Source organism: Rhinoderma darwinii, chromosome 4 (genome assembly GCF_050947455.1).
Source record: "Rhinoderma darwinii isolate aRhiDar2 chromosome 4, aRhiDar2.hap1, whole genome shotgun sequence".
NCBI lineage: Eukaryota > Metazoa > Chordata > Amphibia > Anura > Rhinodermatidae > Rhinoderma > Rhinoderma darwinii.
The window spans coordinates 42,090,500-42,116,227 of record NC_134690.1 but is presented as its reverse complement, the minus strand read 5'-3'; the positions used below and the strand labels follow the sequence as shown (position 1 = coordinate 42,116,227).

Sequence of the window (25,728 nt, the reverse complement as noted above, 5' to 3'; positions counted from 1 at the left end):
GTCTATATCATTCACCCGGCTCGTACACGAGACCCCCACCGATCGCTAAAACGAAGCGGCAGAAGCGCTCGTGTAAGTGTGGACCGCTGCGTTTTTTGTTCGGCTTTTTCCGGTGTACGGACTCAATAGAAAGTCTATGATCCCGTAGATCAGCTTTCCGAAAAGGCCAAACAGAAACAAAGCGGCACTGCGCTTACACGAGCGCATCTGCTGCTTCGTTTTAGCGATTGGTCTCAGTGCTCGAACCCCCACCAATCCAAACTTCTGACATCTCACTATGACATGTCTGAAGTTTGTTGAACGTTTAGTTACCCTTTAACTGGTTCCCGACCGCTGGCTGTGTTTTTACGGCCAGTTGTCAGGGTCCTTAAAACCCGAGCCATAGACTTTTTACGGCTCGGGTTTTAACTTGCTGTCCGAGCGATCGGGCAGCTGAATGTCGGGTCTCCGGCTGTCAGTGACTGCCGGGGACCCTGAGGAAAGGATAGAAGCAGCTTTCGTTGCTTTTGTCTTCTCCGATATCTTTTACACAGCGCTCAATGAACGCTGTGTATAGGAATAGAGGCAGCGGCCACGCCGCTGTCTCTGTTGCTCATGGTGAACATGTGACTGGTCACATGATCACCGGGTGCCGTTAGTGACAGACTGCTGCTGGGTCTTACAAAACCCAGCACAGCCCTATTAGTGACAATCGACACTATGAGAGGGCTGATTTCTCCTGTAACTGGGGCTGCTGTGCAGCTCCAGCTACAGTGGAAAAGCATGGTGTAAAAGAAAGAAAAAAAAATATATAAAGTTCCCCAAAGGTCTTTTTTGACCTTTGAGGGACAGACCATAGTAATAAAAAAATAGTAAAGTAAAGTGCAAAAAAAATGTAATAAGGGCCCATGCACACGACCGTGCCCGCAATCACGGCCCGCGATTGCGGGCACGGCTGGCCGCTGTCTGACAGCCGCATTTTTGGGCCGTGCTCCCATACAAAGTATGGGAGCACGGCCCACAAAATGTGAAAGAACGGACATGTTCCATAATTCCTGGAACATTTCCACGGCACTGACACCCTTCCGTAGTGCTACGGAAAGGTGTCAGTGTTCAATGAAAGTGAATGGCTCCGTTTTTGCGGACCGCAATTGCGGTACGTAAAAACGGAGGTTTTTTGCTGTCGTGTGCATGGGGCCTCATACACATAAAATACCCAATTACGCGGACCCAATTACCCTAATATAGACATGTAATATATTAAAATTTACGGTAGACAAAGACGATCACAAATAAAAGGTCTATTTTAGGGTAAAACTATGTTATTACCAAAAAAAGCTGAAACATAAAAAAGGATGTGAATAAAAACGATAAAAAAGTTTGTTGAACCTGCATTGTCTACGGAAAAAACATCGCAAAAATCACATCGTTAGCCCAACAAATAAAAAAGTTATAGCCATTTAACTACAGGTGCTAAAAAGGGCTAAACGGTGTCTGGTCCTGAAGGCGCAAAATAGCCCGGTCCTGAACTGGTTTTAAAGGGGTTGTCTGGTTTCAGCAAATAAAGGTGATTTATTTTTTTTTTTTTGTATAATGAAGTTATCCAGTTTATCAATATTTTCTGTATCGATTTCTTGTGGTTTTCAAGATCTCTGCTTGCAGTCATTCAGTAGGTACTTCCTTTGTTTATTTCAGTAGGTAAAAGCCTGTCCTGGTCATGTAAGACACGCTGGTGCAGCACTGCACCAAAAATCCTCTTCAAATAACAGTATAAAGCTGCACTCACACATCGCATTATATCCAACTATTATTTCCACAGTAGCCATCTAAGGCTTCTCCTCCGATTCCAGCCACGGCTGCGCAGAAGATCCACACGAGGATTAGCCACATTGTTGTTCAAGGGGACGTTCTCAGCTTCTCTAAAATGCATCCACAGAACTGAGTAGCATTCCGCTTATTTCCACATGTGAACAGAGTCGTAGGTTAGATTATCCAACACTTCTATTAAAAGAAATTGCATTGATTTGGGGAGTGCGAAATGTTAATTTATACTTGGATCTGGGGTGGAATAAATACTCCAGCACCCAGAAAGTACAAAAAGAGTGCCACGAGCTTTCACTACTACATATGACAACCAGGCCGAAAATCAACAATGTACAGAACAAAGAAAGTAAAGTCGGCACAGACATAATGGAAGATTTCATGCGGCAGATTTTACCCAATAAGGAAACCCGCAGCAAAATCTGCACGTCCTATCGGTGCAGGCTGCAGTTCCCCAGTCTGGACACGGCTCTCATGATCTGGTGCGTTAAAAGGAAGTCGCTGACATTTTTCAAAAGGGGCAGCACCATGATGTGCGGTGGGGACACAGGCTGGGAGGTCAGTGGCACCAAGAGAATATTGAGGCTCGGTCTTTACTTTTTTTTTTGGGTTGGGCAAAAGTATTCAAAAGGAGTCCACACTTCTGGGGGCAATTCTGCCATTTGCCCATCTTACCCATAGAATTTTAGAGTCTTTTTGCCATATATCGGCCTTAGGCAAAGTTCATACTACCGCTAGTATACGTTTACCGCTCTTCCATTGAGCGATAGAACAATTAAATGATCAGCGCCGGTTGCATTAGTATTACCATTGATTGATTGGTAATTCGTGTTTCATTTAATAATCTTGATTGATCTAGCGCCAACATATTACGTAGCACTTTACATTTACTTATCGTTAGTCGCCATTCGCTAGCTTTTTTTTTCTTTTTCACAAAAACAAAAGTTCTGCAGACTGCACAAAAAAACAGAAACCTAGTGAACAGAGACAACCGGAAAGCAACTGAAACAAAAGCAGTACCATCGAAATCAATGGTAATTCTAATGGAACCATCGCTGTCCTTTTAATCTTTCGATCCGCTCTTCCTCTGACGGAAGAGGTGAACGTACACTAAGGCCCCACGCACACTAACTTATTTTTGCGGCCACAATTCACCCGCGAATCTACGGCCCCATTCCTCTCAATAGGCTCATGCACACGACCGTGGTTTCCACAGTCCGTGCATGGCCCCGGAGCCTGGACCGCAAAAAGAACAGCCATGTCTTATTACAGCCACATTTTGCGGTCCAGGCTCATAGCAATGAGTGCACGTGGCCTGCGGGCGACGCTCCACGCCCGTCTGAAAATCTCAGCCGTGCACATGGCTACGGTAGTGTGCATGAGGCCTAACACTAGTGTGACCAACGTCTTAAGTTTATTAAAAAGCACCGTAGACTACTCGTATACCACCGGGTCTATACATTTGGCTGTGTTTTTTAACTGGTCCTGCCACATGTAATGTGAATTTACTTTCTGCTGGGCCGCTGCTCTTTTGTAATCTTGTGGACTGCCGCAAACACACGTAATCTACTGATGGACCGAACTATACAGGGACCAAGTGTTAAAGAGGTTATCTCATGAGACATTTTCATACCAAAAAGTACAGAAATGCGGTTAACTTTTTTTTTTAAAAGTAATTTGAAGTGTTTCTAGTATATAAAAACACCTGTCATCTTATTTTGCTTCCATGTGTCCCCCTTGCTAATCTAATAATATAGGAGGGGGGGGGGGGAGAGACTGTGCAAAATCCGTCTCCTTCCCCTCCAGCAGCTGACAATAGTCGATTCTTACTTTTTCTGCAAGAGAAGTCTTCAGCTGTACTACCAATTCTACTGCAGAGGCTCTGCTCCTTCCCTGACAAGGCGGATCAATTGGTATTTCTATTGGCTGCAGTTAACAGAGGATCACTATGTTGTGGGGAGAGTGACTCCGCAGGTGGATGTGCATATTGCTATACACTTTGAACACCAGGTGGCACAATACTATGTAATACTATGTAAGTAAATGTCATAACTCTATACGGTCTCCTTTTAAAAGCATGTAAATGGAAAACATTGTTTCTTTTTTATGATCTATACAAAATATATGTGGTGGTACAGCCCCTTTAAGCTGGCCATACATATTAGATAGAAGTCAGCAGAAATTGCCTACTTCAACTGGTTGGCCTGCGGGTTGAGTGAAAATATTTTACTGGATCATCATCAGCTGAAAAGTTAATTGGTCATGTTAGATCGTAGATGTATTTTCTTGTTGCCTTACTATGTACAATGGTTTGCCAATGATACACATGTATGGTCCTTGTACAACAGTAAGGCCTCATGCACACGACCGTATTTTTTCCCACCCGTAAATACTGGCGTAAATACTGGCGTAAATACTGGTCCGGTGTCACACGTATTCGACCCGTTTTGCACCAGTATTTACAGACCCGTGCCCGTAAATATGGGTCCGGTGTCACCCGTATTTACGGGCACGTTTTTGGCGGCAAAATAGCACTGCACTAATCGGCAGCCCCTTCTTTCTATCAGTGCAGGATAGAGAGAAGGGACAGCCCTTTCTGTAATAAAAGTTAAAGAAATTCATACTTACCCGGCCGTTGTCTTGGTGATGCGTCCCTCTCTTCACATCCAGCCCGACATCCCTGGATGACGCGGCAGTCCATGTGACCGCTGCAGCCTGTGATTGGCTGCAGCGGTCACATGGGCTGAAACATCATCCAGGGCCGGCCAGGACGTCGGGCCGGATGTCGAGAGGGACGCGTCACCAAGGCAACGGCCGGGAGACCGAACTGGAGGAAGCAGGAAGTTCTCGGTAAGTATGAAAGTTTTTTATTTTTTACAGGTTGCTCTTTATTCTGATCGGTAGTCACTGTCCAGGGTGCTGAAAGAGTTACTGCCGATCAGTTAACTCTTTCAGCTCCCTGGACAGTGACTATTTACTGACGTCGCTTAGCAACGCTGCCGTAATGACGGGTGCACACATGTAGCCACCCGTCATTACGGGAGCTCCATAGACTTCTATGGACTGTCCGTGCCGTTATCACGGCCTGAAATAGGACATGTTCTATCTTTTTTAATGGCACGGGCACCTTCCCGTAAGAAAACGGGAAGGTACCCGTGGCCAATAGAAGTCTATGAGCCCGTTATTACGGGTCGTAATTACGACCCGTAATAACGGGAGTTTACGGTCGTGTGCATGAGGCCTAAAGCTGGCCATAAACACGAGCCAGACAACTCTTACGACTCCCATATAACTTCAATGGAGAAAGGGGACTAAGTTGCTGCCACAACCCAGTGACAGCAGTTTTTCACGGGAGAAAAAAAATTCATAAAATTGGGCATCTTGAAATCAAATATGGCAGATTAAATTGTGACTAATTTATGGCTGTCCGTTTGTCAATTTCTCTTGCCTATAAACTGGCCATACAGTAGATATTATCTAGTTAATTTTAGTGGGATCTGCTGATTTGACTACAGACAATCATAAAACCATCCAACAAATAATGGTTTATTGCTTAACCCTTTATCTGCCAGCAGTTGAAAATTTTTACGCTCTTGACGCACAAATAAAAATCTGAGTTCTAAATTGTAAAAAAATAAATAAATTCAAGAGTCACACCCCAGGGATCCTTGTAGAGTTTATAATTCCATAATATTTTTTCTGCACTTGCATCTCCTTCCACCCATCCCCCTCTACACAGACAGGACCAGAAAGTAAAACTTTTTGATCCTGCTCCCAACTTCAAAGGAGTGCTGCTCAGATGAGTATTAGAGCAACAGCTTTGAACACCATTAATCTGGGTTTTAAAAGGATACTAGATGCATAGCTCTCGCCCTAAGGGATTATTCAGACGAACGGGATATACGTCCGTGCACCGAGCGTGATTTTCACGCGCGTAACACGGACCTATTAGTCTATGGGCCAGTGCAGACAGGTGCGTGATTTTTACGCTGCGTGAGTCCGCTGCAAAAAAGTCACGACATGTCCGTTCTTTGAGCGTATTTGGCGCATCACGCACCCATTGAAGTCAATGGGTGTGTGAAAATCACGCATGCCACACGGAAGCACTTCCGTGGGACGCGCGCGATTCGCGCAACAGCTGTGAAAAGGATGAATGAAAACAGAAAAGCACCACATGCTTTTGTTTACAAACATCCAAACGGAGTGTCATAATGATGGCGGCTGCGCAAAACGCACACGCTCGTGTGAATCCGGCCTAATAGTCTAGTTATGGCAATCATTTAAAATCATGACATTACCTACATCGTTAGCAGGTAAAGGGTAAATCCATCTTCGGAAATTAAGCAACTTTGCAAATACCGTTTTGTGTATTAAGCCACTATACAGACCTGTGTCTCCATGGTAACAGACTACAAACAAACCCTGCGTAGTCTGATCCTGCAGTCACTTTGCGGTCCTTACTTCCTGCTAACCAACCAGATGTAATTTGTTACTTTTTTTTTTTATTGTATTTTTTTTAAAAGGAGGTACAGGAGGTGTGAAAATCAGAACTACTCAATGAAGCGAAAGTAAAAAAAAAAAAAAAAAAAAAAGTCACGATTTTCTTTTTAATTTTACTCAAGAAAAATATTTCTTATTTAATCTTATTCACTGCTGAGCGGATCACCAATGCATTGTCAACGATATGTCAAAAGGTTCTCCATAAGTGAAAGGGTTAAGGCATGAAAAGACACAAGAAGCAACACAAAAAAAAAAAAAAACACGACAAAATTGAAACATAATAAAAAAGTACCGATAATCATTATCTCCCCCAGAACTACTTCCCTCGTAAACGTTAATCAGTAAGTGATTGTCTTAAAATGTAAAAGTCATCTTCATGTCAAGGGTTAAGGCGATGTAAGCGTCTCTTCAGAATGGATGAGCAGGGACAAGGGTAACACTAGGTAAAGCGTGGGAGGAGACCCGAAAGGTTATACGTCCTTCTGTGTTTGTATGTAAGGTGGGGGAGGATCTTTCTCCTTTTCTGGCATCTTCATGGCCATCTCGTATGTTGGCAGGATGTACTGCAAGATAAAGATTTGGTCAGTGCAATCAAAATCACATGAATATTTAAAGAGCCCGGAAAAAAAAAATATATTATAAAAATCAGACACAGAAGTTTGAATTTGAAAAGATTTATTTTTTCTTTTAAAAAGCAGCATTTCTTCTAACAGAAACTGCGCAATTAACAGACGTCATCTTGCGCATTTTGTCCCCACCCACATTTCAACTGTATTTGCATCTTCAGCATGCAGATACAGTTGAATCCAATGGTAGAGCAGGGAGCCGTAAGCTACCTGCTCTACCATTCACTATGCATCACGACTCGGCCCAGACAGGCGTGAGGCGGTGATGTTATTGCACGGGTCTGTGCCGAGCCATACAGAATGGAGGAGAAGAGGGATCTCTTATCTCTTCCACTCGTCGTTGGAATGGGGTTAGGGGAGTATGTATTTTATTAGGCACTATTGGGGCTGTGTGGGGCAGTTATGGGGGGCATTATACTGTATGCAGTCAGCTATGGGGGCATTATACAGTGTGGGTGGCTGTGTCAGGGGGTATACTATATACAGTAGCATACAGCAGGCTCAGGGGATAAATATAAATGTAATTGCGCAGCACGAAAATATGGGGCGTGGCATGCAAAATGGGTGTGACCTAAATAATAATTGAACATGTAACCTTGGTTAATATTAATAAACGAATTGTCATTTTGATTATAAATCGCCCAGCCCTAGTATAAGCCGTTCATAAAATTGAGCACATTTTATTATTCTTTAGCCACAGCTTTTTTTCTAGACAACTTTTGCGTGTTTTCCTTCATAGTTTTTAAAACACACAAGAAATTTGGTGCGTGGCATGTACTTTGTTGGCCAGAATCCTGGTGAATTTTGCATAGTGGAAATCCCTATTGCGTATTGAGCCCCTATGTGCAATTTTCCGCACATGCCTTGTCATCTATGACATACAACACACAGGACGCATACATCTGTAGATACCTGCGGAGACGTCTCGAAGGCGGGATACACGGCAATCTCTGGCATGTTCCGGTTATTGATGTACTTGTAGCAGTTCCACACACAGTTGATCAGATACGCCTGGACATGGAAAAAAAAAAAACAAAGTTCTAGAAACACATGATAGACTAGCAGGAACGATAGACGCCAGGAGAATCTCTACCGATCACCACTGCTACATATCCAGCTTCTCCTTCACCAGCCCAGTAATGACACAAACACACGTGTATTTCAGTCTACATCACCAACCAGATTTTCTCTAACCATTTAGGTTATAAAAAAAAACAAAAAAAAACTCAAATTATAATTAAGCTTCATTGGGGATGTCAAGGACAGATTATCAGTAACGAAAAAAACCAAAAAAACCTCAGGGTGGCCAGAGGGATTGTGCGGCAGCCAGATTCCACAAGCTGCATTCTGTAACGGGCAATATGGCGCAATCCTCAATGTAATTATCACTAAATAGGCCAAAAGGATTATTTACCTGTAAGGGCCTGTTCACATCAGCGTTGGCTTTCCGTTCTAGGGTTCCGTCAGGTGAACCCCGCAACGGAAAGTCAAACTGAGACCACAGCTTCCGGCAGGTTTCAGTTTTTCCGACGGAATCAATAGCGCAGTCAACTATTGACGGAAACCTGCGGAATGGTGACAAACGGAAACCATTAGCAATGTTTCAGTCACCATTGATCTCAATGGTGATGGAAAACAGAAGCTGTGGTTTGTTTGACTTTCCGTTGCGGGGTTCACCCGACGGAAAACTGACGGAATGGAAAGCCAACGCTGATGTGAACAGGCCCTTACATGTACATAATCCTTTGGCCTATTGTTAATGCAAGTCCAAGTTGTAATAATTATGTTGCATGCGGCTCAGAAGCCCATAAGATCAGTATAAGATGCAGCTACAGATACGGACTGTCCAGCCACCCCACCTGCTGCAGAGCACAAGTGCCGGACGATCAGGTGATTTTTAGGATAATCCAGCATGGGACAATTGCTATCCCACACCAGATTATTCCTGCTTCCAGATTACCAGGTGTCGTATTACTGGAATTGGACTGTAAATACACACTATATATAGACGTATACATAATCCATTTGTTAAAAGATCACTGATCATACGTAGCTGTGCCCGAATAATGCAAACATGGAAGAAAAACAGCAAGCGAGAGTCACACATGGAGTAGTGGCTTTACATCGTTTTCCCTAACATATCGCGTACAGGGACACGTATCTTTCGACTCTTACCTTTAGAATAATTATTAATGCACCGACAACTAGAACAATAAACAGGAGGCAGCTGGAGTCCATTGCAAGCATGTCATCCTTATAAGGGAACTCCGGCTGGAAGAGGAACAAAACAATTCTCTAAATGACCGTATGGCAAATTCACACAGAAACAGAGGAAAACCAAAAATGGGCAATCAGAACAGCGGAAAAATGTTATTAATAAGCAGCCACTTTTATTTCTCTATAAATGGGGACTGAACGTCATTTGCGTGTTACTATGGATGGTTACGTGTCTTCATGAATGCTGCTACGATCCACATAACTGAAGAGAAGGGCCTGTTTCCGTTGAGGGGTTCCATCAGGTTAACCCCTCAAGGGAAAGGCAAACTGAAACCACAGCTTCCGTTTGCATCACCATTGATCTCAATGGTGACGGATACTTTGCTAATGGTTTCTGTTTGTCACCGTTGTGAAAGGGTTCAGTTTTTTCAACTGCGCTATTGATTCAGTAAAAAAAAAAAAAAATGAACCCTTTCACAGCGGTGACAAACGGAAGCCATTAGCAAAGTATCCGTCACCATTGAGATCAATGGTGATGCAAACGGGAGCTGTGGTTTCAGTTTGCCTTTCCGTTGATCGGTTCCCCTGACAAAGCTCCGATGGAACCCTTCAACAGAAAAATAGCGCTAATGTGAACACGTCCCACCAAATTAGGGTGTTATACGCAGAGTTTTGTGTTTGTAATATTGTATGACATCGGTATTTAGTGTAGGTACACAAGAAGTCTTAGGCCTCATGCACACATCCGTGAAACATGGACTGCACACGTTTGGCTTCAACAGACCAAATGAATGGAATGGCCGAGACTGTTCTGTCAAAAACGGACAAGAGCAGGACCTGTTCTATTTTTGCTGTAACGGCCACACGCTTCTGGTCAAACAACGGGTGTGCCTGGCCCCATAGAAATGTGTCCGTGTGCTATCCATTGAAAGAGAACAGATCGCACCCTGAAGAAAAGAACGGAAGTGTGCATGAGGCCTTAGAGTGAATGAAATACATTTTCTAGGAGAGAAGTCAAGCTACTGAGATTGTAATGACTACAATAGCGGATCTTATTTCTGGCAGGTGCGGTCATGTGCACGAGGCCTTGCTGATCGATGTTGTACGGATCTGTAATACAATGTCCATAGCCTGCAGCGGGGAAGAATATGGTGCAATGCAGGGCCGATGAGCCCTAAGGAGGGGCTGGAAACCGGTAATGGTGAAACTACAACTACAGCTTTAGGCCAGGGCTAGACCTAGACTTTGTAGTATAGCGATCCTGATCGATTTTAACTATTGCGTGACAGCTGAAGTCCAAATTATTCCACCCCACTCATTGAGTTGCATGCAATCTTGTGGACTGCTGCTGTCACTCAAGAGTTGAAAATCAATCAGTAATGCTACAAAAAGTCTAGGTGTAGCACCGGGCCTAACACACCAATGACCGTTAATACATCTTTTAACTACTTAAGGACCAGTAAAATAATTACATTTTTCCTCTTTGCATTATGGCAGTCATAACTTTTCTTTTTTGCTCGACCAGCTGTATGAGGCTATTTTACCCTATAGGGGGATTTAATACTATAATTTACTGCCAAATGTTTATATGCCAATATATTATCCTGTGTACTAACAGAACACCGGCAGTTGAGAACATACCCAAACATGCCATAACAGGAAATCTGGTCAGACAGCCCTAGGGTCGTTCAATGGACCCAGGGGTGTAGGGCTGAGCGATTCAAATTAATTTGATAAATTCGCCCTTAGGTCCTCTGACTATCGGATTTTTAAAATAGTTTAATAGATTCCCTACATCATGCCCTGCTGCAGGAGGAAGCTCTGCCTCGCCACCTGCATGGTCCGCCCAGTCTGAGAAGCTGCACCCCGTCACCTCATCTGCTCCGTTCTGTCCCAGCTCTGCCTCTACCGTTTCACAAGACCGCAATCGGACCGTGAAAAAGGGTCCGTGTGCTGGCCGGATTTCCCGGGCAGACCACGGTATACGTGAAAGGGACTCCTGGCATCATAGTCATATATAGTGCTAGGAGTCCCTGCTTCCCAACAGAACTACTGTTCTGTACTGAACAAAATAACAGAGTACGTAACAGCAGTTGCACGAGAAAGAAGAGACTCCTAGTATAGTGCCACACTGCCCTGTAGACAGCGCCTCCCCCCCCCCCCCTTTGTAGATCGCACCACTGCAGCTTCCTCTAGGAGCGGAATTGCTAGGCCAGAGCATCGGCAACCTCTGGCCGGGGTTTCTGCTCCAGGAGGAGCTCCTGTCACGGTCCATATATGGACAGTGAGGTCAGGGGCTCCCTCTAGAAGCGGAGTCCCTGGCCAGAGCATCACAAGATCTGTGGCCGGGGACTCCTGTCTTGGGAAAGCCCTTGACCCCATTGTCTATATGGACAAAAACCAAACTCCCTCTAGGAGCGGAATCCCCGGCCAGAACGCTGGCAACACTCTGGCCGGAGATTCCATTCCTAGAGAGCTACAGTGACACCATCTACAGTGGGCACTGCCATGGTCTGTGGGCACTATTTATAGTGGGAGCTGTGGTGTTTTCAGGGGGTTGAGTCAAAAAACCTAGTAAAAAAAAAAGAGAATTTCAATGGCTAGGAGAAAGGATGGCAAACGGCCATTAAAAACAGACTAACTGGAAACGGATTAAAATTTGGAGACACGCCGATGCAAAACGGCCGAGAAAAGCTGACCGATAATCCGTTTTTAATGCTCATTTTTTTTCCCACGTAGTGTGATTGTAATATAAACATATGTCTCAACAGGAAAAATTTTATAGTGGTTAGGTCACCAGCAAGTGCGGATTTAGACCCCCTTACTGTCAGAATAGAGACTCCAAAATGATTTAGGAAAACACTGAGAACAAAGGAGTCATGCACTATTTAGACTAAAGTTTGCCAATGGCATAGAAAAATAAATTTTATTTAGACAATACAATTTACATATAGTTTAAAAATAGACTACAAATCAGAGAACTGTACACCTCCTAAGTAGCATAGGAGAACAGAGGAACCACTCCTATACAGCACAACTGAAGGAAGAAAGGCCTTTCCAATAGACAGTGAGATGTGAACTGAGGCTAAGGCAAGAACAGATGCGAATGAATAATAATAAAAGCCAAGATACAAAGTCTAAATAGATTGCATCGTAAGTACAGCCAGGCTCAGTGAAATTGTAAAAAACCAAATGTAAAATGAACATTTAGCAGCAACCGCAATGATGCTTAACTAAGCCTAAATGAGGCACACATCTTCCCAAAAAACATAGCCACAGGAGATAGACAAGTCAAAAATATAGGGCACAACAAAAGCATTACTAACCCATATGGTTCCTGCAGTTAGGTAGCTTTCCAAGTACGGAGGGACCCCGACGCGCGTTTCGCGTGGATGGCTTTTTCAAAGGGGTATACCCTATACACTATGAGCCTGGCTGTACTTACGATGCAATCTATTTAGACTTTGTATCTTGGCTTTTATTATTATTCATTCGCATCTGTTCTTGCCTTAGCCTCAGTTCACATCTCACTGTCTATTGGAAAGGCCTTTCTTCCTTCAGTTGTGCTGTATAGGAGTGGTTCCTCTGTTCTCCTATGCTACTTAGGAGGTGTACAGTTCTCTGATTTGTAGTCTATTTTTAAACTATATGTAAAGTGTTTTGTCTAAATAAAATTTATTTTTCTATGCCATTGGCAAACTTTAGTCTAAATAGTGCATGACTCCTTTGTTCTCAGTGTTTTCCGTAGTGTGATTGTAGCCTAAATGACTGATGCCAGGAGTCGTGTTCACATGTACCGTGGTCGGAATTGGAAGTCCGGCTGATAGACCGTTCTTTGCAGCCCAATCCCGTGTGATTCCAGCCTTAATGTCATTTATATAAAACACCATCGTCGGGCCGGTACTGCACAGGGTCCTGCTCACACTTTAGACACTGTAATGTCAGCTCCGCGCTATCTGGCTGGCCCTGCTGCAATTTGGACGGCTCTCGTCTGCAATGTCAGAGACCGGCTGAGGTGGTGACAGTCAGAGTGGGATGCATAATATATTTTAGATTCTGTGAACATGTTCCCTGCCGGGGAACACATAAGTTATTAATTCGATATTTATTTTTCCAATTGTATTTCTGATAAAAAAAAAAAAAAAAAGAAGTATTTGCAGAGGTTACAAAAAAGTTGTGAAATAACACACAATTATTATAGTAATATATGTGAAGTTATATAAAGAAAATATCTTATTAAATCTTTCTGTATTTTTTTTTCAGTTTATTTAATAGTAAGAAGAAAATAGAGATTCAAAAATCAAAAATCACCCATAGGTTTGTTAAAAAACAACAAATAATCTAGATTTTGGCAAAAATCGCCCAGCCCTACTGGGGTGTATTCTCATATTAGGTATGGGCCTCGATCGAGTCACAGGGAATTCCTGCGACGCATTCAAAGGGAAGACCCCCCCCCCCCTCAGTCTCTCCGTTTGAATGCCGTGATCAGCGTTCATCGCGGCTTTCCAAGTGTTGAAAGGCAGAGATCAGCGGTTCTTTTGATGGCATGGCTGCAGCTGTGTATTACAGCCTTTGCCCCTCTCCTGATTACACAGGCACACGTCCTTGTGGTTGTGCGGGCACAAGCAAGAGTATGCTCGTCTTGATGTGGGTATTGCCATCATCCAGGGTCAACTGGTTAACTGCCAGCATCTGTAAATCTTTTTGTGGATTTGGGGCGTTCTAAGCTGCAGAGTGAGGGAGACTCTACACACGCACAGGTCTCATCTGCTGAACAGAGATCGTAAAATACAATTAAACCAGAGCTTGATTGAGAGCATTAAAGGGGCTATTCCATCAGGGACATTTAGGATATCCACAGGATATGTCAAAGGTCAGATAGATGCGGGTCCCACCTATCTCTTGAACAGAGCCCCTCAACCCCGTTCTAGCTTTGAGCTCACGCTGCCTCCCAGCCACTTACTGATTACATGGTCGACAGTTACGGAAACAGCGTAACTTACTGAGCTACGCTGTTTCCATAACCCCCATAGAACTGAATAGTAGTTACAGAAACAGTGTAGCTCGCATGCTGCGCTGCTTCCGTAACTGCCATTAACTACTATTGGAGTTACGGAAACCGTGTAGCTCAGCGAGTTACTCTGTTTCCGCAACTCCCGACCATGTAAATCAGTAAGTGGCCGGGAGGCAGCGTGAGCACAAAGCTAGAACGGGGTTGAGGGGATCCTGTTCTAGAGACAGGTGCATGTCCCAGACGTGGGACCCGAATCTGACATTTATGACATATCCTGTGGATATGTCAAATGCCACTCATGGGAAAACCCCTTTAATGCTCAGACTTTTCTGTATAAAATCTTGGTAAAAATGTTCTATAAATACTCTACTGCTGTGTCTATGTGATAGGGGGGAGGGAGGAGGGTCTGCAGGCAGGTTTCTAGTTGATCTCATGTAGAGCAAATGTTTGTACACAGTATTGGGAGAACATGGGGCGCTCACCCAGGACACTGCTTCTAACGAACCAGGAGAGGTTCTGAGCAGACACTGTGCTACTGAGTGTGGGAGAACAGCACAGCAGGTAGTGCCCACCACTTCATGAGTGGAGCTCAGGAAAAACTGAATTACAGATGGAGGGGGAAAAAAGTCTGAAAAAATGTGTTACACAGGTATAATTGTGATAAAAAAAATAGTCCTAAAACTCAAGTACACACACGAGACAGCTAATTCTTAAGTACGAAAAGATTAAAAAAAATAAATAAATAAAATAAATATATATATATATATATATATATATATATATATATATATATATATATATATATATATATATATATATATATATATATATAAAAAATTTTTTTTTTTTTTTTTAACACTAGCATCGAGCGACCATAGCAATTAAATTTGGGATTTACAACACTATTCTGTGGCCTTTTCTTCAGCATATTGAACAGAGGAGGCGCAGTCACAATGCTGTAGCACAGAGGGTTCAGAGGTCAGCTCCAGCAATAATTAACAAGGGTCTGAAACTGATCTGAAAGAACTTTTTATAAGTTAGATTTTATAGTGTCATGTGAATCAGAACAGCGAGGAAGATGATCTCCGCTAAATGTTGTCACTTGGTGGCAGCCTCTACTGTGCAGTATGTATTGACGTATTCTCTATGGCTGTCTCATTGGTAAGCCGAAAACATTCTGATCTTCATTTATTACTACATTTATCTGAAGGATTCAACATTCACTACGACACGAGGATCATTACTGACTTACCAATTGCTCTAAATAGTCTTTAATTCCTGGCAGGTATGTGAGGGAGCTGATGGCGAGGAGGCACGTGAGGGCAAAATCAAACAGCTGGTAGCAGAAGAATGGAATCAGCCAGCCGCCACGGTGCTACAGGAGAAAGAAAGGTCACATCACAACTTGTCACCCACGCCTCAGTACAAGCAACAAAGTAAAAAGTATCAGCGTGAATAGACAGTGTTAGAGAAATCAGATCTGTGTGTCTCGTGTGGTTGGAATACGCTGCACACCGTACGTCATAGATTCAGCATGTGTGGGAGTGAGTGACTTTACAATTAGTACAGCATAGTACAGTCAGTGCCAAGTTACTCCACACACTGATACATTATGTACTAGATTTTAGTCTGTTCCTCCAGAGCTGAACTCAGAATTCTGCTCACCAGCTGGGCTTACTCCAGCAGCCCCATAGAAAAAGTGAATGATTGGTGGCAGAACATGCACAGTACTGCTCCACTCATAGGGCACCCCTGTTCTCTGGAGTCTCAGTGGTCAGACCTCGCCGATCAGACATTTCTCACCTATCCTGTGAATAGGCGATAAATGATCATTATGGGAAAACTCCTTTGTCTCTGCAGGCTCAATGATTGTACAGATATTGTCTGCTGTTTTTCACTGTTCGAGGTTTTGTCCGCTCCCCTGATGCATTATTTTAGCTATTCCTCCTGGAAATTTACAATTGGGTGTTAACATTCTAGTAGTCAATAGGGTGTGGCTACACCATGACATTGTTAGCACTGATCGGACCAGGTCTGTGTTTGGACACGCCTGTTGATAAGGGACATCGTCCCAGATGGTCAATTTATACCTACATTTCCAGGAGGAATAGCAGAGGAACGACCATTCAGAATTCTATGAATTGGGGAGTACAAGTATTTACTAAAATAAGTGTCAGTAAAGCGGATAGGTCCTCTCTACATCTCCCACAATGCACTGTAACAGAGTGCATTAAACTGCAGATTAGATATGTCACAGGTATCGTAGGAGGTCTGCAGTTTTATAGCTGAACAGATAAAGTCCTAGTTACAATTTGTGCTTTGAATAAATAACAATTTGTCATGGATTTAGCGGAGGTTTCCACCTACACAATGTATCATAACCAAGGGTTTTATTGTGCAGTTACAGGTCTGGTTACCAATGAATGTTTCCCTGGGCTGAGCAGGACACGTTATTAAAGCCGTGGTATTAATGGTCACCATGGTGATTATTCGGCAGTTTGGTAGATTTGATGGCTCGTTTACTCACAGTGATCGCTCCGTAGACCATCATTGCACTCATGGTAAACATCAGCAGGGAGATGGCAAACAGGACGCAGGCGCTCTCTGCAAAACAAGTCAGCAGGATGTAACAAACAAGTAAAAAAGAGCTCTATTATTATTACACACCCGGACGCTTCATTTCGTTTCTTAATAAAAGGAAACCAGAAAAAAAATAAATATTAAAACTTACGGTTCGTTTACAAAGGCCAATTAGCTGGATGATCCCTTATAACCGAACTTGTGATCATTAGCAAACATGAATGAAGGAGATCAATACCTGCGCCAAAACCGGTAAATGCCACCTGAGGCAGCGTCTACATGGGCCATACACCGCACTCGCAACCATTATGATGGTCATCTGAACAGGAGGAACGCCCCCTTTGCTGGCTGCAAGGATCATCCGGATAGAAATCTCCAGCGGATCTACGGCAGCGATTTTTCAAACTACGATTCTTTTGCCAGTGGTTAAACTCATGGATTGTAATTGAGGGTCTGTTACAGTGTATCAGTCTAGGATATATTTTTGTTTGAGTTTGAATGCAACAGCATACACCTCTCCTGGTCAAGACTCAAGGCGGACAATCCTTAGGCTTCGTTCACATCTGCGTTCATGGGTTCCGTCGAACCTTTCCGTCAGGGGAACCCATGACTTTCCCTTTTGTATTACCATTGATGTAAATTGCAACCCTTCCGTTGCTAATTGTTTCCATTTGTCTCTATTCTGTAAGGTCTCCGTTTAATTTGCGGAATAGCGCAGTTGACTGCGCTATTGATTCCGCTGTAAAAACTGAAACCTTACGGAACGGAGACAAACGGAAACAATTAGCAACGGAAGTGTTGCAACTGAAATCAATGGTAATGCAAAAGGAAAGCTATGGTTTCCGTTCATGGGTTCCCCTGACGGAAAGGTCTGACGAAACATATGAACGGAAGCCCACACAGATGTGAACGAAGCCTAACCTACACTGGTACATTGTAACAAACTATCAGTTGTGCAACAGAACTACTACAGAACTGGACAACCTCTTTAGACTTACAATAACATCCCAAGAGGAACCTATATTACAAAGACGCCAGCTCCGGTAGATCCTTGCGATACGGCCTGAGGAAGGAGCCGGTGCGGCTGTATCTATATCTTCATCAATAAAGGATCTCTTAGCTTGAACCTGCCAGTGTCAATTTTGACCATGCATCATTAGAGCCAAATACCAGGTTTGAAGGGAGCAGCGCTGATCCAAGGGCTGTTTTTTTTTCAGACAATCCCACCCGACAAGAGTGAGATTATCGCAATACCACTATCAAGGGGAAAGTCTGACACAGACCCGATACTGTGACGAGCAATACAGATAGGTTAAAGAGAGTCTGTCACCAAAAATGTACCTATCAAACTAGCAGCAGGGTAAATATAGAGTAGGCTAAGCTGAATCCAGCGTTTATTATCTTTTTCGCGAGACCCTTTTCAGAGAAAATCGTTTTATTCAGAATATGCTAATGAAATTTTGGAGCACCGGTGACGCCCTCGTGGCTCAAACTCTCATTTGCATATTCCGAATAAAACTATCTGCTCTGCATTGGAGGCTCTCGTGTGAAAAAGGTAAACGCTAGATTCAGGTTCGCCCACTCTAGATTACCCTGTTGCTACTTTGATAGGTACAGTTCTGGCGAGACTCCCATTAATGTCTGTAATGCATATAAAATAGCACCAGAGAAGCCATAACGCATATAGAAAACAGTGCCATGCAGCACCCAAATAGTGCCCGCATAACATTGACATACACTCGAATATAATAACTTCTATTGGCTGATATAGACACTAAAACCTCTTAACTTTGACTGGTTGTCTTAAAGAGATTTTACTGTATATACAAATATAAAACCGCCATACACCGAGCAGCCATAACATTAGCACCACATGCCTGTGTAGGTCCCTTGTGCCGCTCTGACCCGCTGAAGCAAGTAGTCCACAAAATGTGGTAACAGGAACCAAGACATTAGCAGCAGATCAAGTCCTGTAGGTTGTGATGTGCGGCCTCCCTTGGATCAGACTGGTTTTTCCAGCACATCCCACAGATTGAGGAACTTGGAGGCCAAGTTTACACCTTGAACTCTTTGTCATGTTGCTTTAAACCATTCCTGAACAATGTTTTGCAATGTGGCCGGGCACGTTATCCTGCTGAGAGGCCACAACCATTAGGGAATAGCCTTACCATGAAGGGGTGCACTTGGTCTGCAGCAACGTTTGGGTAGGTGGTACATGTCACATCCACATGAATGCCAGGACCCAAGGCTTCCCAGCAGAACATTGTCCAGAGCCTCACACTGCCTACGTCAGCCGGTCTTCCCATAATGCATCCTGGTGCCATCTCTTCCCCAGGTAAGCGACGAACACGCGCCCAGCCGTCCATATGATGCAAAAGAAAATGTGACTCATCAGACCAGGTCACCTTCTTCCATTGCTCCATGGTCCAGTACTGATGCCCACAGGCCCATTGTAGGCACTTTGTGGTGGACAGGGGTTTAGCATGGACACTTTGTGTAGTTGCAGACTGGTCAGCCCCAAACAGCAAAGTGCGATGCTCTGCGTGTTCGGACACCTTTCTATCATAGCCAGCAGTGTTGTTTCAGCAATTTGCACTACACAGTAGCTCTTCTGTAAGATCGGACAAGACTTCTCTCCCCACGCACAGAGTCTGTTGCCGGTTCACCGGTTGTTATTTGGACCACTTTTGGTAGGTACTAACCACTGCATACCAGGAACACCCCACAAGACCCGCCATTTTAGAGATGCTCGGACAAGGGCCAAATTGTGATGGGCAGAAGACTGGGTCAGTGTCTCAGATCCTTACGCTCTCCCAACACATCAACTTCAAGAACTGGCAGATAACTTGCTGCCTAATAAATCCACCTCTTGTCAGGCGCCATTGTAACCAGATAATCAATGTTATTCACTTCACCGCTCAGGTTAACGTTATAGCGGATCGTCATATGTATATCTCACTTTATTTGTTTCTACGTTCCAATCTCACCTGCCACTTTCTCCGATGCATAGTAGTTTCCAATAACTTCATACTGAATGTCCACTGACGGCACCGTGTCAGGGTGAGTGACTTTCACAGTCAGAAGTATGCCCATGAGCAGGTTCACCACCTGTAGGGGAGAGAAAGTCAAATTGGTGAGCAATACGCAAAATTCTACAGCCGTGTGGAGGTGTAAATATAAAAGGACAGACAACTGGCAGAGCAACGTGATGACCAAATCTGTCACAACACCACTGGGCAGACCACTAGTAGACGGCAGTTCATGTAAGACGGTAAAGACACCGTCCAGTACACAAGTATAGCGCCCGCTATTGTGTGATCACAACCCCCACACAGGACATTACTGCTCATTGCGAGAGTGGCTCCACCATCTGGACATCACTTATTTCAGTAGGTCACACGTTCTGACCTCTATTAGGAGTAATGTATGGAGGGGCCTAGAATATTGGGCATTCAAAGTAGTAACACATAGATGCACATGTTAGATCAGGGCTACACGGGGACTCGCACCGCACAATAGGTTGTGTTCCCGGGAAGTACAGAAACATCATGGCCCTTAAAGGGTTTTTCACTTTAGACAACCCCGTTTTGTTAGAAGGGTCACAAAGACAAGCCGATCCCCGTGTCCCACTGCGGAGACGAACCCCCCCCCCCCCCCGCTGTAATCTGCAGGTACTAAAGAGGTCTCCGTGAAGGAAATTTAGGACATATCCACAGGACATGTCAGAAATGTCCCTTGTGGGGAAACCCCTTTACCCCCCTTAGTGACCGGCCTATTTTAGGCCCTAATGACCAGGCTATTTTTTTTTTTCATTTTTCTATAGTCGCATTCAGAGATATAACTTTTTTATTTTTCCATTGACATAGTTATAGGAGGACTTTTTTGCGGGATTAGTTGTACTTTTTAATTGCACCTTTTTGGGGAACATATTTTTTGATTACCTTTTATTCATTTTTTTCGTTTGAATAGAAAAACCCCCTGAAATTCTGCCATAGTTCTATGCGGTATAAATTGACGCCGTTCACCGTGCGGCATAAATAACACATTACCTTTATTCTATGGGTCGGTACGATTACGGCGATACCACATATGTAGGTTTTTTATGTTTTATGACTTTTGCACAAAAACACTTTTGAACTAAAATAATTTGTTTTTGTGTCGTCACTTTCCAAGAGCCGTAACTTTTTTTTAATATTTCCGTCAATGTAGTGATTTTTTGGGTTTGCTTTGATTGGTACTGTTTTGGGGTACATGGGACAGATTAACTTTTGACTTTTTGGGGCGCAGTAGAAAAATCGCAATTTCGCCAGTTTCTTGTGTTTTTTTTTACGGTGTTCACCTTGCGGTTTAAATTACATATTAACTATATTAATGGAGTCATTACGGTCGCGGCGATGCCATATATGTGTACATTTATTTTTTACACTTTTACTAAATAAAACCACTTATGGGGGTTGGAGTTTTTTTTTTTACGGTCATTTTTTTAATTCCCACTAGGGGACTTTACTATGCGATCTTCAGATCGCTGCTATAATGCTTTAGAATACTCTGTATGCCAAAGCATTATTGCCGGTCAGTGTAAAATTCACAGCCAATTAGGACGTGCCTCTGTGCATATCTTAATAGGCATATGTCCAGGGCGGACCTGGGGGCTTTTATCAGGCCCCCGGCTCCCATGGCACCCCATCAGAGGCCCGCGATTGCATTTGCGGGCCACCGATGGGTGACAGAGGGAGCTCACTCCCTCTGTAAACAAGTTAAATGCCGCGGTCGCTATTGACCGCGCCATTCAACGGGTTAACCCGTTAGTGACCGCCAATACGCCTTTTAACGGCGGCCACTAACGGGCTTTATTCTGATGCATATGCCTTTTCACGGCGCTGCATCAGGATAAAGTAAACAGAGCAGGGAGTGTCAAATCTCCCTGCTCTCAGCTGCTAGAGGCAGCTGAGGGCGTCCCTGCTCTGCCGGGTGAGATCGATATTAGTATCCAGCCTGAACAGGACACCCGTGCAGGGCTTAGGCTGGACCGCCGTGGAAAGGCAGCGGCCAAGGCCCCTTAGTGACCGACGTAAAAAGACATATTGGTGATCACGAAGGGGTTAAACATTGCACGATGTACTGCACAGATATGTTGGGTCCTCCAGAGAGATAGAATCCTCTGCTAAGACTGCCACGTGGCCCCAGTAGTAAGGCCCTTTGTGGCAACATCTGCAATCCTCGACAGGAGCAGCTCCGGGCTAAGTTCAGACGTAATTTCCCTCCTGAAATATTGCAGCAATGTGGACAGTGGACAGGCTGCAGATTCAGTATCCGCACGTCTTTGTGAATTTTTTTCCGCAGTGTGGGTAAGATTTTACGTACTATCCGCTTTGCTGCAGTTCTAATACGTTAAATGTTCTGAATGGGAGTTCCGGATGGAAATGTCGCAGTTTTTATGCTGCTTGTAAACGGTCAGTTCATCCACCATCTTTCATGTATTCTACGTAGCAGTGAGATATGATCAGGGCACACGTTGTACGCGTTCACTGCAGCTGCTTTTTATTTATTCTGCGTTACATTCCTGCCGTTTCCAGGCGACAACCTCATATCTGTAACCAAAACAAATTTTTAAACAAGGTAAAAAAAAAAACCCGTTCTACACCAACGCAAACCAACATCTACACAAAAACGCTGCATACCAGAGCCGACGTAACTCCGCTGTCCCATAGGGATTATTGTACCATGGACAGAAGATCGGGCACGGACAGACAAACGCCAAGCAACTTCCTGCAGGCACCAAACTCTCCACCGACGTCTCTGAAGCTTCTTCTATCCTAATCCGTCCAGTCTAGTCTCCTGGAGTCATCTGGTTTGCCCCCAAGTCCTTGTTCACACGGCATTAAAAAAATCTGTGTCAAAAACACTGGCATTTTTGTGAAGCGCTTTTTAAAATAGGCGACGCATTTTTCGTAGTGCTTTGATGCAATTTGTGCACGATTTCTGCGCCAAAGCATTGCCCTAACACTTTATTTAACACGACGCGTTTTTAAAATACGCTTGCATAAAAAAAAAAAAAAAAAAAGCGTCAAATGCACCAACATTGCACTTTCCCATTGATGTCAATGGGAAGCTTAAATCATGTATTTTTTGGCGCACATAAAAATGTGCCAAAAAATGCTTCAAATACACACTGTGTGAACAGGGCCCGATAGTATTATTAGAAGTCGTAGCATTCATGGACAAGAAGCTTTTTTTTTTTTTATAGACGTGTAATAGCCAGATACATAGAGTCTCTGCAGAAAACATTGAAGGGGCTGTCCGGCGAATAAAAATATTTTTGGGAAACTACTCACAATGCCGTAGCAACATAAAAAAAAATAAGCCACACTCACCCGCTCCAACACCCGCCTGGTATCTACTTCCTGTCTGGACACGTCATCGCTGCGCCAGGGACATGTGACCAGGAAGTAGAGACCGGCAGAGGACCAAGTATCCGTTCAAACTATTTAAACATCCGTCAAACCCTCAGATGGGCAAAGAGTGTGTGTTATTGTCCTGGGACGGAACTAGAAGTATCTTACAGCCACTCATGTCCTGAGGGAATAAAGGATCAGGCATCCTAAAATCAGCAGACAACTGTGTGTGGGGCCTGTAAAGCCTTAGGACAAGATTTTGGCACATTTTTTCATGAGCCAAAGCCAGAAGTGGATCTTAAAATGAAGGAAAGATATAAAGAAAAGACTGAGGCTGGCCATATATCAGACTTACAAAAAAAAAATAAAAAAAAAATAAAAAAATCGGACAGGGACAAAGGATCGGGCATGTTGAAATTCAACATGCCTGACCATTCTCTTCCAAAACTTGCCATCAGGGGGAGAGTCAGAACGCCGCCAAACACATTAGATGGTCGGCCGGTCACGCTGAAATCACGACATATATCTGATGTGTATGGTCACCTTTATGCATTTTTCTTTTGTGCCCACTTCTGGGTGTGGCCCAAAAAAACGAATCCAAAAACTGCATGAACTCTGCCTTAAAAGGGTTTTCTGAGATTTGGACAGTAATGGTCAATGTCCCCTTAAAAAATATCAAAAACAATCAGCTTTGCAAATTATCCTGCTATTATGATACCTTCCATCTGTCCCCTACTTCTTACTTAGGTACCAATTGTTAAGAGTACGGGACAGGTGACCATTTGCAAAGTCGCTTAGTTTTTTATTTTAACTCCTTAATGACCGTCCACCGTCTTGACGGCAGGCGGTACAGGTTCTTAGTCTACAGCGACGTCTTTTGGCGTCGCTGTAGAATAGGCAGATGAGCGCTCGTCCTCTAAGCAGAAGCTGTAGCTTACAGCGTCTGATCTTAGAGGAGCCTCCTAAATACAGCTGGGGTCAGAAAACATTCCGACCCCAGCTGTTTAACCCTTTGATTGCCGCAGTCTGACTGCTGCATGATCAAAGGGGACTCCCCTCTTTGATCTAGTCATCGGAAACACGCCGATGTGATCAAAGACCGGGGAATACATCTGCAGTCAGCCCTCAGGACCTACAATGGACCCCAAGGCTGTCTGTTCAGTATGCCTGCAATAACAGCAGCCTGTGTCATAGTGACAAAGTGTAATGTATTCGCATACAGGAGTATGCTAACACTGTATAAATAAAAAATAAAGTTTTAAGTAAAGTTATCCCTGAATGGGATTAAAAATAAAATAAAAAAAGTCCCAAAAATAAGTCACTATTTTGCATAAAATATATTTTATTGCTCCTACATAAAACCTACACATATTAGGTATCTAAACGACCATAATAACCCGGTGAATTAATTTAAACAGGTTATTTAGCGTGAACCGTGAACAAGATAAAAAAAAAAAAAAGAAAAATGATGCAGAAAATAGATTTTCTATAGTCATGCCGTAAAAATAAATTCCTACACCTAAATTGTGCAAAAAAATAAATAAATTAGATTCCTCCCGCATAAAACAAGGTTTCATACAGCCAGGTCAATGATAAAAAAAAAAAAAAAAGTTATGGCTGCTGAAAGGCAGAGGCACAAACAGAAAAATTTAGCTGGTCATTAAGTCCATTTTAGGCCCGTCATTAAGCCCTCAAGCACACATATGCACAGCCGTGATTTTGGGGTCGGCCGGCAGCGGAGTGCCAACCACGTACTGCCCACAAATCGCTGGCCGTGCACATGGCCGCGTCTATTTGCTATGAGCCTGGACCGCAGAACATGGCCGTAATAAGACATGTCTGTGCATGGGCCCATAGAAATGAATGGGGCCGCAATTCTCCCGTGGATTTTTGGGGAAATTGCAGCCACAAAAGCACGTTCGTGTGCATGGGGCCTAAAGGGTTAAAAGCATCAGAGCAATACAAAAAACGTGAACAGATCCTTTAACCCCTTGAGAGATCTATTAGGGTATGTTCACACACGCAGTGTTTTCAGACGTAATTCGGGCGTTTTACGCCTACAAACATCTGCCCATTGCTTGCAATGGGTTTTACGATGTTCTGTTCTAACGAGGTGTAACTTTACGCGTCGCTGTCAAAATACGGCACGTAAAAAGACGCCCGTGAAAAAGTGCATGTCACGTCTTGGGACGTTTTTGGAGCAGTTTTTCATGGACTCCATTGAAAAACCGCTCCAATAACGTCCGCAAAATACGGAACAATAAACGCAAGTTGCTACAAAAACGTCTGACAATCAGGAGCGGTTTTCGCCAGAAAACAGCTCTGTATTTTCAGACGTTTTTGGTCACTGCGTGTGTGAACATACCCTTAGTCAGAAGCAGGTGCTAGTTCCTGCATCGTGATGCATATATCAGTCACGTGTCTCATGGGTACTGCCACTAAACCCACAAGATCAGCGGCAAAAGCACGACTGTTACTCACAGCAAGGCTCCTGCCACAACGGCCAGAATTGGAGAGTAGTTTGGTTAAACTGCCAAAATCTCTTAGATGCCGTGGTCTATATCAACCACCGCATCAAAAGGCATTTGACAGAGGG

At 43.7% G+C, this 25,728-nt stretch overlaps 1 protein-coding gene across 1 annotated transcript in view; it reads right to left on the bottom strand.

Annotated features, from left to right (window-relative positions):
- Positions 1-6,393: 6,393 nt before the first annotated feature.
- LAPTM4A (lysosomal protein transmembrane 4 alpha) overlaps positions 6,394-25,728 on the bottom strand; it is a 41,897-nt gene continuing 22,562 nt past the window's right edge. The window contains exons 2-7 of the mRNA XM_075861062.1: positions 19,725-19,845; positions 16,685-16,761; positions 15,410-15,532; positions 9,102-9,197; positions 7,839-7,937; positions 6,394-6,863 (exon numbers count right to left, since the gene is read on the bottom strand). Coding sequence (XP_075717177.1) covers positions 6,771-6,863; positions 7,839-7,937; positions 9,102-9,197; positions 15,410-15,532; positions 16,685-16,761; positions 19,725-19,845 — 609 coding nt within the window. The 3' untranslated portion in view covers positions 6,394-6,770. The remainder of the gene's footprint in view (positions 6,864-7,838; positions 7,938-9,101; positions 9,198-15,409; positions 15,533-16,684; positions 16,762-19,724; positions 19,846-25,728) is intronic.